Below are 13,397 nucleotides of genomic sequence, written 5' to 3'. Positions count from 1 at the left end.
AATGTAGGTACAACCTATGGAGAGAGTTACAGCATTTTGCCCCAGTGACAGTGAGGGAAAGGTGATATATTTCCAAGCAAGGGTGGTGAGTAACTTGGAGGGAAACCTCCAGATGCTAGGGTTTCATAAGTGTCTTCTGCTCTTGTACTTCGAGATGGTAGTGGTCGGGGTTTGGATTGCTATAAAAAATGTAATGTGTGATTATGTTTTAAGGAACGAGTGCCTGCCCTGTTGTTAATTTCCATTATTTCTATCCAATAGAGCCAGGTCGCACAACGACCATTGAGACTCTTCCAGAAATTCTGTGGGTCAACGAAAATCTGCTATTAAGATGTCATTTCCCCTTCCCGAAGGATGCAATTTACACATTTTACCGAGAAGGTTTTCGTTTGGGCGAGGCAACAGTTTCGAATGGAAGTGGTACATTTGAAATTCAGCGTGTTTCTGTGGAGGATAAAGGACGTTATCGCTGCGAATTGCACTTTGTTAACTTTCCCAATGGACCCATCTACTCATCAGCATATAAATTTGTGGACATTAAAGGTATGTGCCACTGTACATTAGCAACAAGTAAGAGAAAAAAAGCAAAGTTATTGGGAAAAAAGGAGGAATGTTTGGAAGGAAGAAACTGGGAAAGTGCAAATGGGGATGAACACGACAGTCCAATGTCTTTACCAAGCAGGCTAAATGGCGGGTTGCTTCATTGTTTAACACACACTTCTACCCAAGAGGCGGATGAAGAGGAATGCCCTGGACAGTCGCCAAGGTTTCCCCTTCATCTTCTGAAATATACAACCTTCTAAACACCTGTTTGAAAACATTACCTCTGACCATTGAATGCAGCTATTCGCTTTGTCGTTGGTGCAGAATCGGCGCTGGCCGTCATTCTTAGAATTTGCCCAATTATCCCTCTTCATTAAACGATTGCAAAGGGCTGAATTGCATGATCCACAATAGTTTATCGACAGTATTCCCCTCCTTTGAACAGAGGGATAATCCGTCACCCTTTAGTGAGAACCATGACTGATCTGGAGCTGTACGTTAGGTGAATCGCACATTGGATAGCGCCAGTGTGGTAGTATGCATTAGGGGTCATGTGGGACTGTGAAGCCGTGATGTCATTGGCTGACAGATCCCGGGTCCTGGTTGGCTGTTGGCCCCTAGCGCCGCCCTGAAGGCGGAGTATAAGAACCAGGAGTTCTCCCCCGCAGGCCAGTCTGTTACTGAACTGCGGGGGAACAGTCACGCTTAATAAAGCCTCATCGACTTCACTCTATTCGTCTCTCGGAGTCTTTGTGCGCTACAGCCAGTTTATACGACGCCCCAAGGTACTATCAACACCATGGTGGTTACCAGTGGCAGGACACTGACCTGCGCTAACCATGTCAATACTGTGGCTAAAAGAGGAGATCAGAGGTCAGGAATTGGAAGGGGGCGTGTGGGGGGGTGTAACTCACCTCCTGACTCCGCAAAACTATCTACACGGCAAAAGTCAGGAATGCAATGGAATACTGTCCACTTATAGAACATAGAACAATACAGCGCAGTACAGGCCCTTCGGCCCACGATGTTGCACCGAAACAAAAGCCATCTAACCTACACTATACCTTTATCATCCATATGTTTATCCAGTAAACTTTTAAATGCCCTCAATTTTGGCGAGTTCACTACTGTAGCAGGTAGGGCATTCCATGGCCTCACTACTCTTTGCGTAAAGAACCTACCCCTGACCTCTGTCCTATATCTGTTATCCCTCAGTTTAAGGCTATGTCCCCTCGTGCTAGCCATTTCCATCCGCGGGAGAAGGCTCTCACTGTCCACCCTATCTAACCCTGTGATCATTTTGTATGCCTCTATTAAGTCTCCTCTTAACCTTCTTCTCTCTAACGAAAACAACCTTAAGTCCATCAGCCTTTCCTCATAAGATTTTCCCTCCATACCAGGCAACATCCTGGTAAATCTCCTCTGCACCCGTTCCAAAGCCTCCACGTCCTTCCTATAATGCGGTGACCAGAACTGTACGCAATACTCCAAATGCGGCCGTACCAGAGTTCTGTACAGCTGCAACATGACCTCCTGACTCCGGAACTCAATCCCTCTACCAATAAAGGCCAACACTCCATAGGCCTTCTTCACCACCCTATCAACCTGGGTGGCAACTTTCAAGGATCTATGTACATGGACACCTAGATCTCTCTGCTCATCCACACTTTCAAGAACTTTTCCATTAGCCAAATATTCGACATTCCTGTTTTTCCTTCCAAAGTGAATCACCTCACACTTCTCTACATTAAACTCCATTTGCCACCTCTCAGCCCAGCTCTGCAGCTTATCTATATCCCTCTGTAACCTGCTACTTCCTTCCACACTATCGACAACACCACCGACTTTAGTATCATCTGCAATTTACTCACCCACCCTTCTGCGCCCTCCTCTAGGTCATTGATAAAAATGACAAACAGCAACGGCCCCAGAACAGATCCTTGTGGTACTCCACTTGTGACAGAACTCCATTCTGAACATTTCCCATCAACCACCACCCTCTGTCTTCTTTCAGCTAGCCAATTTCTGATCCACTGCCTGGATGAGTGCAGCTTCAATGACATTGAAGCTCTACAGCATCTAGGAGAATGCAGCCCCGCTTGAATCCCCCCTTCCCCCGCCCCTTCCACAACCATTGAAACCCTCCACTACCGACGCACCGTGGCAGCCGTGTGCACCATCTACAAGATGCAGGAACTCACTGAGTATCCTTAGGCAGTAGCTTCCAAACCCACGACCACCACCATCTAGAAGGACAAGGCATCATATACCGTAGAACCCGACCACCTGGATGTTCCCCTTCAAGTCATTCACCACCCTGACTTGGAAATACATCAACATCCTGGAACTACCTCCCTAACAGTACACCTACTCCCCTCTGCAGAGGTTGAAGAAGGCAGTTCACCACCAACCTCTCAAGGGGAGTTAGGGATGGGCAATAAATGTTGCCCCAGCCAGTGACGTCCATATCACATTAACGGATAAAAAGTACGTTTCAAACACATCGATGAAATAAAATGGCCAAAACCGTCCGTTTCTCACTGTTTCCGAATGCATTCCTGCATAAGAACAACACCACCCCCCCCCCCCCCACCCCCACTCCACCCCTTTTGAACACAGCAACATCTCTTAGGCACATATTTTGGAATACCGAGCGATCATGAACAGTGACCTCCTTTTCCTCTTCAATTTCAGATATTCCAGTGAGGCTGTCTGTAAAACCGGAAACGCCAAAGGATGGCGACACGATAACGCTGAGCTGTGAGTGCAGCGATTCAGATGCCTGTGGGAGCGGACAATATTCATTCTACAGAAACAACAGTCTTCTCAATTCTGATTCGGTCAGTCACAATGACTATCTCATCCCACAAGCCACCGTGATGGATTCTGGACGGTATCATTGTAGCGTTCTCAGCAACAGTTTAACACACACGGCCAAAAGTGTGGAAATGACTGTGAGGAGTGAGTACAAAAACATCTGTTGGTGTTTGGCCAATGGTTGAACAAATATATCTTTGTCCGCGGGCATGGGAAAGATATATGAGAGCTTCCTCCCCAGGGCCTGGTAGTTCATGCGATAATAAATTGGGCGGCTCGTTAGCGCAGTAGTTAGCACTGCTGCATCACAGTTCTAGAAATCAGGGTTCAATTCCGAGCTTGGGAGACGGTCTTTGTAGAGTTGCACGTTCTCCCCGTGCCTGTATCGGTTTCCTCCCACAGTACAAAGATGTGCTGGTTAGGTCGATTAGCCTCATGGATTACTCCTTAGTGCCCATTAATGTGCAGCTCAAATGGGGTTACAAGGATAAGGCAAGGGAATCGGCAGAGGTAGGGCACTCTTCAAGAGGGTCGCTGCAGACTCAGTGGGCCGAATGACCTTCTGCACTGTAGAAAGTCTGTGGTTCTGTGGAAAGAATATAGCAAAAACTGTGAAAGAGGGATACTGATCTGAACTGATATGGCATAATATAAATTGGATCAGCTGTACAACTGGTGAACTGGCCTTGCATTTTCACAGAATGTCCTCTACATGTACAATTACCTCTGATTCTCCACCCATATCGTGTGTGAACTGTGCTGTTGAATTAACCCGAGAGCCTAATGTTGATTCATGCCACTTTCCTATTATTGCTTGGTTTTAAGTTTGCAAACGGTCTTGGCTGCGCAGAGCACGTGGAAAATATAGAATTAAATAACCTCTACAAGCAGAATGAGGCTATTCAGCTGATCGAGTCGGCACCAACTCTAACCCCGTCACCTTTTGGACATTAAGGGACAATTTATCCCGTCCAATTCCTCTAACCTGCACATCCCTGGACTGTGGGTGGAAACCGGAGCACCCGAAGGGAACACACACAGACACGGGCAGAATGTGAAAACTCCACACAGACAGTCACCGAGGCAAGAATGGAACCCTGATCGCTGGCGCTGTGAGACAGCAGTGCTAATCTCTGTGTTGCCCTTAATTCACCTTCATTGATGTGAAAAATAAATACTGTAAAAAAAAAACACACATTGAGACGCAAATCTGACATATTTTCCTCAGAAAATTACACGTTGTGTTTCCGAGTCATTTGATTTGGCGAAACATGTGACTTTATCGAATGATAACACGGTTTCTGGCACTGAAGTAGCTCACTTGCCTATCTATCTAGAAAGCCTATGATCCATTACTCGGACTGTAACACTGCAGGTTACCACAGTTGTGGTGTATATCCATTTTTTAAAAAGCTATGCCGGTTTGCACCCGTGCTTTATTTACGGAGAACGATTCCCAGACCCCCATCACAAATTAAGTGAGAATGTTTTTTCCCCCCAAAATGACTACTACCAAACAGATTAAAACAGTTCTTGTGGCCCAGTAGATGTTGTTGCTGAGCAGGTAAAACCACAGAGAGGTTTGTTTAACTCTTCACAAATATTGTTTTCGTTGTGAAAGTGAGGACAAAGCACCAATGATCTCATCAGCGTAGAACTCCAGGAACCCCCTTAGAATTTGAAAAATGAAACTCTTCATTGAAGACAAACTTAAGTGCAAGATTAAAGTTACATGGTTGAAACAGTCTTAAAAAGACGTGCCCCAAACTGACTGTTTGATCCAATGTACACAAGAAACTACCCTCCTGGCAACAAACATCTTGTCGATATTTTTAACCACAAAACCCCTGAAATGTTGCACAAGGCAAGGAAGTGTTGCTCCATTCACAAAGGAATGATACATGAAAGCACAAACACCCACTCTAATGAGGAATTCTAAAAGAGGTCCTTTAACAAACTGTTTCTTGAAACCAAGAGATCTCTGGATAAACGCTCAGCGGCTCTCTCCAAATCAGAACTCTCACAGCTTCTCTGACACTCACAGATAACAGATCTGGCCTTCTGGGCGTCCCCCACGCACGGCAACTCAGCGGCAACCCTTTCCTTAAATATGCATCCACATTTTTCTCTATGTCCTCTTTGAACTTCTCTAATGTTTCCTATTTGCCTCTACCTTCGGCTCAATAAAATTTATTGGCGGAATTCTCTGTTGCACAGACTGAGGGCTGGAATAATCCGATTTTCAGGTCCCGTCCTCACGCCAGCTTGGGAACGGTGGCGTTTTACGACCGAAGATTTGGTGCAGAACAGCTGCTGGTCTCGGTTTGGTGCGGGCCGAGCACCAAGGCCGTGCAGAGCACCAGGCTCCAGCTGCTAACATGGCCCGGAGAATTGCCGGTTCCGTCACTGCACATGTGCACAGCTGAGTGCAGACCACAATGCCAAATAGTGTCCCCCACTATGTGGTTGGCTGGCTAAAGACGGACCACCCCCCGAAATTGCACCCAGCCCCTTCCAAAGCCCACCACCCCTCACCGCCCCTGCCCGGGGATAGGCTCTTCCCCGACGGTGGCGGCGCTGGACTGAGTCCACAGGCGCCACGCCGAGTTCCCGATAAGCAATAGCATAGAGACCCACGCCGTCCAGAACTCGGCCGGTCGGGGGCGGAGAATAGGGGGAAGGGCCTCAGGGAACTTCTTGAGGCTGTCCATACGGCATCCGGCGTACTCCTAGAGTAAGCCGATTTGGAGGGGCGGAGCATCGCGAAAGCGGCGCCACCCTCGATTTCTCGCGGCCAATAGGTTAACGCGATTCTGGAGTGGGCGACCGGAGAATCCCGCCCGAAGTGCTGATGCCGGGCAGGATTCATGGACTTCCGCGACAGCGAACCTGACGCCGCACCTGGACTGGTGAGGGACTAGCACGGTTTCACAGCCGCTTCACAGCTCCAGGGTCCCAGGTTCGATTCCCCGCTGTGTCACTGTCTGTGTGGAGTCTGCACGCTCTCCCCGTGTCTGTGTGGGTTTCCTCCGGGGGCTCCGGTTTCCTCCCACAAGTCCCGAAAGATGTGGTGTTAGGTGAATTGGACATTCTGAATTCTCTCTCTGTGTTGCCGAACAGGCGCCAGAATGTGGCGACTAGGGGCTTTTCACAGTAACTTCATTGCAGTGTTAATGTAAGCCTACTTGTGACAATAAAGATTCTTTTTTCATTTCATAGCATCGACACCACATGGAACAGAATCGATTCCAATGAGGAAACGTGTGGGACTTACAGGGTCCATGGTTGACACTTGGAAGACTGGCAAACCGCAGTCGCATTTCTACATTATAATCCCCCCACACACTCATCCCGTCAACTTGTGCTTTTAGAAATCGTGAACCAGGCGCTGTGGCTGCTGAGTGGGGGGGGGGGGGGGGGGGGGTCCGGAAAGTGCCCACCATCGCCATAGTTTTCTGTCACTTGTGCCACTGGTTGGAGTAGCGTCTGATGGCCAGGAGGTTGGCTGTGGTTTCGAGGTGGATGCGCACAGTACACCATTGCCACGGCCTGCAAGGCAGCCACGCAGCTGCGCACGCTGCTGATTGCCCACTGTGAACGTATGGGCACTGGTCGTGTGGGTGTACCTCCGGGCCACCCTTGTAGATGCCCTCTGGTCCCAGCCAACCCATAAGCGGCATGGGCGCGCTCCAGGGTAACCAATGCCATCTTGTTACCCTGGAATTCGCCGCAGAGGATGAGGAGCATCAAGGAGGCCCCTTGTGTCTTGTCCATTAATGGCATGCGAATGCCGTTTAGTGTACGTGTGGAGTGGAGCACATTGACGTGGCTGTCGAGGCAGCAGAGAATTGCGATTTGGCGAGAAAAAGGCCGGCCGCCACGATTTCAGCCTCGATTCTCCAGCCAATCGCGTTTCCCGATTTAGGTATCAGCCGAGAGAGAATCCCGCCCCATCTTTCTGTAAATTGAAGTCATCCAGGCTCTGATCTGTGGTTGTATCTCCCACAGGACTTCCGGTCACCAACCCACATTTGAGCATCAATCCGGTGAACGGGAGCGTCAGGGAAGGAGGCAATTTGACACTGAGGTGCAGCGTCACTGCAGGCTCTGCTCCAATAGAGTTCACCTGGTACAGGGGAGAGATGGAGATCTACAAGGAAATCTCATCCAGCAGAGAGGTCACTCACCAACTCTCCAATTTCCATGAAGGAATCAATGGCAATTACAGCTGCAGTGTTTACAATAACATGAGCACCGCTGTCCACAGCCCAGCTGTCGAAGTGGAGGCTGAAGGTGAGGAATATCTTCAGTCAGCATCCTTTTAAGAGCCGTGAGGTGTGTTAGTGGCCGCGCGGGTGCACAGCGGAGGAGAAAAATATTGGGAGATCGTCACTCATCGCGGACTCGATTGTAAAGGAAGCCGGATTGCGTTTCTGTGGCCAGAAACAGGCCGTATAATTGTTTATTTCCTTTTTTGTGCCTTGAGAGCAGTGTGATGTGGGAGGGGATTAGCCAGTGGCCGTGGTGCATGTCGTTACCACTGACATGGGAAGACAAAGGGATGAGATCCTGCAGCAGGAATTTAGGGAGTACTGCAGGTGGAATGAATCGCATTGACATTTGTGATGCTGAAGACCTCCAGAGGAGACCGAGATGGATCATCCACTCGGCACTTCTTGCTGCAGATTGTTGTGAATGTCTCAGCCTTGTCTTTTGTATACCTGTCCCGGGCAGCTTCATCATTAACGACATGGATATTTGCTGCGTTGGGAGTCAATGGAGAAGATTGCGGGGGCCCATTCAGAGATATTTAGGTATTTGCTGACCGCAGGTGAATTGCCAGATGGAGGATCGCTAATGAGGCACCTTCATTCAAAAAGCGCGGCAGTGATATACCACGTATTTACAGGGCTGTACGTTATTGGTACGGAAATATTGTGGTTGGGGGGGGGGGGGGGGATCCTGTGGCACAGGAGTAATCAACGCTTGGACAGAAAACGATTTATCAGGGATAGTCAGCGCGGATTGGTGGTGGAACATCCTGTCCAACTAATTTCATTTAGTTGTATGAAAAGGTAAATAAATATATTGTTGAGGGTAGTTGACGTGGTTAACATGAACATAAATGAGTGATTTGAGAAGAACCCACTGGGAAAATTGCCCCAAAGGTTTAAAGCCATTGGATTCAAGCTGGAAAAATGTATTCAATGTTTTGTTGTTAACAGGAGGCAAAGGGTGATGGTAGAGTTGCTTTGGTGATTGGAAACCTGTCACCATCAGTGTACGACAGGGATCGGTGCTGCGACCCTTGATGTGTATATTCAAGAAATTAAGTATATGCCGAAGGTATACAGAATACAGATGATACGGAATTTGGTGGTGATGATAGTGAAGAGGATAGCCATGCGACAGACTGATATTGATCACCTGGAGAGTTTGGCAGAGCAAAGACAGATGCAATTTAATCCTGAGAAGTGTGAGGCGATGCATTTTGGGAGTTCTATTAGGCGTATTATCAGCAAAATGAACGACAGATCCCGAGGAATTATTGAAGAAAGAAACGACTTTGCTCTACGAGTCCATGAATACCTGGAGGTGGAGGAACAGGTAAACAGGGTGGTGAAGAAGACATACGGAATGCTTGCCTTCATTATCTGATGCTTAGAATATAGGAACACGGAAGCTTTGGTCCAACTTTATATATCAATTGTCATGCCACAGAAGGAATATTGTGCGCAGTTCTGACCACCACAGCATCGGAAGGAACTTGTTGCACTGGAGGCTGTGCAGAGGAGATTCCCCAGGTTGTTGCCAGCGATGGAACGTTTCAGCTCTGAGGAAAGACTGTGTTTGTTTTCATCGCAGTAGCGGATGCTGAGGGGAGAACTGAGAGATGTGCAAACAATTTAGAGAGATATTTAGGATAGATGGTCCGAATCTTTCCCACATTGAAGAGGTGTCAAAGCTAAGGGGGGAAAATGTTAACGTGAGGAATAAATTGTGTATGGGGACCTGCGGAAACTTTACTTTATACCCAGAGTGTGGTGGAAATGTCGGATCGCGCTGACAGACAGGGTGGTGTGCACAGATACACTTGCAACATTTCAGTAGCATTTGAACTAACACTTAAATCGCAGAGGCATAGTAGGCTGTGCACCACGAGTTGTTAAATGGAATTAGTACAGATTGGGGCTCGATCGGCATAGACAACGTGGGGCGAATTGCCTGTTTCTGTGTTATGCGACTCGCTGACTCGATGATCACTCTGCCAGCGACTTCCCAATTACTTCATCAAAACAGATCATTTATTATGTAATTTCCAGGAAACGTTGTCTTAATCTTCCTGGCACTGCCAAGGGAAAGGGAGATGTTCAACTTGCTAGTCCTAACTTATGTCCCTCATTCCTGGAAGCATTTGAGTCAATGACCTCCAAATCTCTTTATAGACCTGGCCATCATGTATAGAGTTTCACGCACCCGCATGTTCTCCGATCTCCCTCACCCGAAGTCATATATCTAACTGGTTTTGAAAACATACAATGCTTTGGCCTCTACTGGCTTCCAGTGGTAACGAATTCCACCGACTCTCCACTTCTGGGGGAATAGATTTCTCCTTATCTCTGTCCCAAATTGTCTACCCGTATCCTCGGGCTGTGACCCATCGTTCTGGACACCCCCACCATCGGGAACATCCTTCCTCCATTCACCCTGTCTCGCCCTATTAGAATTTTATAGGTTTCTAGGCGATCCACCTCGTTCTTCAGAACTCCAGCGAATGCAATCCTAACCGATGCAATCTGTTCTCATTCGGCATGGAATGCACTGCCTGTGGAAGTAGTTGAGTCGGAAACATTAGGGACCTTCAAGCAGCTATTGGATAGGTATATGGATTACAGTAAAATGATAGTGTAGATTTATTTGTTCTCAAGGGCAGCACGGTAGCATTGTGGATAGCACAATTGCTTCACAGCTCCAGGGTCCCAGGTTCGATTCCGGCTTGGGTCACTGTCTGTGCGGAGTCTGCACGTCCTCCCCGTGTCTGGGTGGGTTTCCTCCGGGTGCTCCGGTTTCCTCCCACAGTCCAAAGATGTGCGGGTTAGGTGAATTGGCCAATGATAAATTGCCCTTAATGTCCAAATTGCCCTTGGTGTTGGGTGGAAGTGTTGAATTTGGGTAGGGTGCTCTTTCCAAGAGCCGGTGCAGACTCAAAGGGCCGAATGGCCTCCTTCTGCACTGTAAATTCAATGTTAATCTATGATTAATCTAGGACAAAGGTTCGGCACAACATCGTGGGCCGAAGGGCCTGTTCTGTGCTGTATATATCTATGTTCTATGTTCTATGTTCTATGTAAGTCTCGCCATCCAAGGAATCAGTCTGGTAAGCTTTCGATATACTCCCTCGAGAGCAAAGACTCGTTCTCAGATAAGGAGACAAAAACTGCAAAACATATTCCAGTTGCTGATTCAGCAAGTCCCTGTACAATTGCAGCCAGACACCCCTGATCCTGTACCCGAATCCTCCTGCAAGAATATAATTTCCCTTCTTTACCACGTGCTGTATCTTTCTGCTGATCTTCAGGGACTGTTGTGCAAGGGCACTCGGGTCTCATTGTACATTACCCTCTCCTAATTTATGAACATTCATATAATAGTATCCCCCTCTTGTTTTTCCGAACGAAATGGATACAAATGCGTTCATCAAAATGATGCTGCACCTACCATTCATTTGCTCACTTATTCAATTGTCCAAATCACAGCGGAGGATCTCTGCAACCTGCAGGAAGTTCACCCTCCCACCGAACTTGGTGTCATCTGCAAATTTGGCGATATTATTTGTCCGATTTGATTTGTCCTTTTTCTGTGTAATGGACATATCTTGATTGATTGATTTATTGTCACATGTACCAAAGTACAGTGAAACTAGTTTTCTGCGACCAAGAGAACGTACACAGTACATAGTGGACAAAAAGTATAATCAACTAAGTACATCCACATGTAGTACATCGACAAATAGTGATTGGTAAAAGTACGGAACAAGGGCCAAACAAAGCAAACATATGAGCAAGAGCAGCATAGGGCGTCGTGGATAGTGTTCTTACAGGGAACAGATCAGTTCGAGGGAGAGTTGTTGAGGAGTTTAGTAGCTGTGGGGAAGAAGCTGCACCTATATCTGGATGTGCGGGTATTCAGACTTCTGTATCCTGCCTGGTGAAAGGGTCTGGATGAAGGCAATGGCTGGGTGGGAGGGGTCTCTGATAATGCTGTCTGAATTCATGAGGCAGCGGGAGGTGTAGACAGAATCAATGTGGGGGTGGCAAGCTTGTGTGATGCGTTGGGCTGATTTCACCACACTCTGCAGTTTCTTGCAATCTTGGGCCGAACAGTTGCCATACCAGGCTGTGATGCAACCGGATAGGATGCGTTCTGTGGCACATCTGCAGAAGTTTGTGAGATTTGAGGGAGACATGACGACTTTTTTTAGCTTCGGCAGTAACAAGAGATGAATTGGGCTTTCTTGACTTTTGCGTCAAAGTGAAGGGACCTGGACAGACTGCTGGTGATGGTGATGGCCAGGTATTGAAGCTGCCGACCGTATTCACTTCGGAGCTATTGATGTGGCAAATTGTACTGCACTGTACTTTGGTGCATGCCTTCAGTACAAGTACAAGTCTGTAGGAATATCCGCAGGTCCTCTAACCTCTAACCTCGACAGTGTCCAATTCCTTTTGCCGTTTCTTGAGATCAAGATTGCTGTTTTGAATTAGCTGAGGACCGGCACACACCATCCGAAAGAACAACCGAGACCCACACTCCGACACTACCCCAGTAACCCCACCTAACCTCTCGGACATTAAGGGCAGTTTGTCACTGCCATTCCATCTAATCTGCATATATTTGTATTGTGCACCCGGGGGAAACCCGTGCAGACACGGGTAGAATGTGCAAACTACACAGTGACAATCACCCAAGGCCGACATTGAACCTGGGTCCCAGATGCTGTGAGTCACCGGTGCTAACCAGTGTGCCACCGTGCCCCAAATCAAAACGCTGGGACTCTGGAGCACAACCCATTGACAGTACTACGGCCCCACTGCCTCCCTGACTGATCAGTCCTTCACATTCGATAGCATCCTGTTATCTCTGTCTCCTTTTCAATTAGGTAATTCGACTAAAGTTCTGAATATTAATAACCTGATTCAGTGTTGAATATGTAATGACCGTCACTATTTCTTTCTGTCCAACTGCAGGTCTGAATAAACCACGTTTCTCAGTGGATTCCTATGTTATTGCTGACGGTGAAAGTGTCACGTTTAACTGCTCCAGCTCCCAGGACAGTCCTGGGATTGCATTTTACTTATACAGACAAGGACAATCGAATTCTGTCAACGTTAAATCTCCTGCTGCAGGAATGCATTCTGTCACCTTCACCATCAATAAAATCGATCACTCCAAAATAGGATATTATACCTGTCGATATGAAGCGGAGGTGAACAAAACCCGGCTATGCTCGACCTCCAGTGACCCTTTGAGCATCAGTGTAAGAGGTGAGTGATATGCACAGTCAATATATCCACCTGATTATGGATAATGTGTTCCTGTTTTAATTCAGACATGAGATGTTATCTCGTTAAACTAACCGGTGCACTTCGCAATTCAAGCTGACATGAAAATAGGAACACAGTGCTCTGGTGTTAAATCTTGGCACAGACTACACCGAGAATTAAATGTGTACATGATCTAATATCTGGCAGCAATAAATCATCTGCCTCCTGGTTGGCACAGGTTAGCTGTGTCATGGGGAAGTCCACGCTTCAAAGCCAAAAATCAAGATATTTCCAAATGTAAACTGAGAGTTCTGCTGCATAATACCAGCAGATGCATTGAGACAAGATCCACATCCCAGCACCTTGCTAACTCCATTCCTGATTGGCTGCCGTTGAAGGATCATTTTTACGGAGCACCATTCTGAGGGAGGAGGATAGACAGACTGGGGTAAATTATCCAAATTGGAGAAAGACGGAAAATACTGTTTGTAA

General features: G+C 47.4%; 1 protein-coding gene across 2 annotated transcripts in view; it reads left to right on the top strand.

The window, feature by feature from the left end:
• LOC140405771 (Fc receptor-like protein 5) overlaps window positions 1-13,397 on the top strand; it is a 79,264-nt gene that overhangs the window by 55,133 nt on the left and 10,734 nt on the right. The window contains exons 4-7 of one of the 2 annotated variants that reach the window (XM_072494203.1): window positions 262-543; window positions 3,238-3,504; window positions 7,369-7,653; window positions 12,609-12,905. In XM_072494203.1, the coding sequence (XP_072350304.1) occupies window positions 262-543; window positions 3,238-3,504; window positions 7,369-7,653; window positions 12,609-12,905 (1,131 nt within the window). The remainder of the gene's footprint in view (window positions 1-261; window positions 544-3,237; window positions 3,505-7,368; window positions 7,654-12,608; window positions 12,906-13,397) is intronic. The other variant, XM_072494204.1, reaches the window with a different exon arrangement.

The sequence above is a fragment of the Scyliorhinus torazame genome, unplaced genomic scaffold (assembly GCF_047496885.1).
Source record: "Scyliorhinus torazame isolate Kashiwa2021f unplaced genomic scaffold, sScyTor2.1 scaffold_211, whole genome shotgun sequence".
In the NCBI taxonomy this organism is placed as follows: Eukaryota; Metazoa; Chordata; class Chondrichthyes; order Carcharhiniformes; family Scyliorhinidae; genus Scyliorhinus; species Scyliorhinus torazame.
Note: the sequence above shows the minus strand (reverse complement) of the source record. Positions and strands in the feature narration are given on the sequence as shown.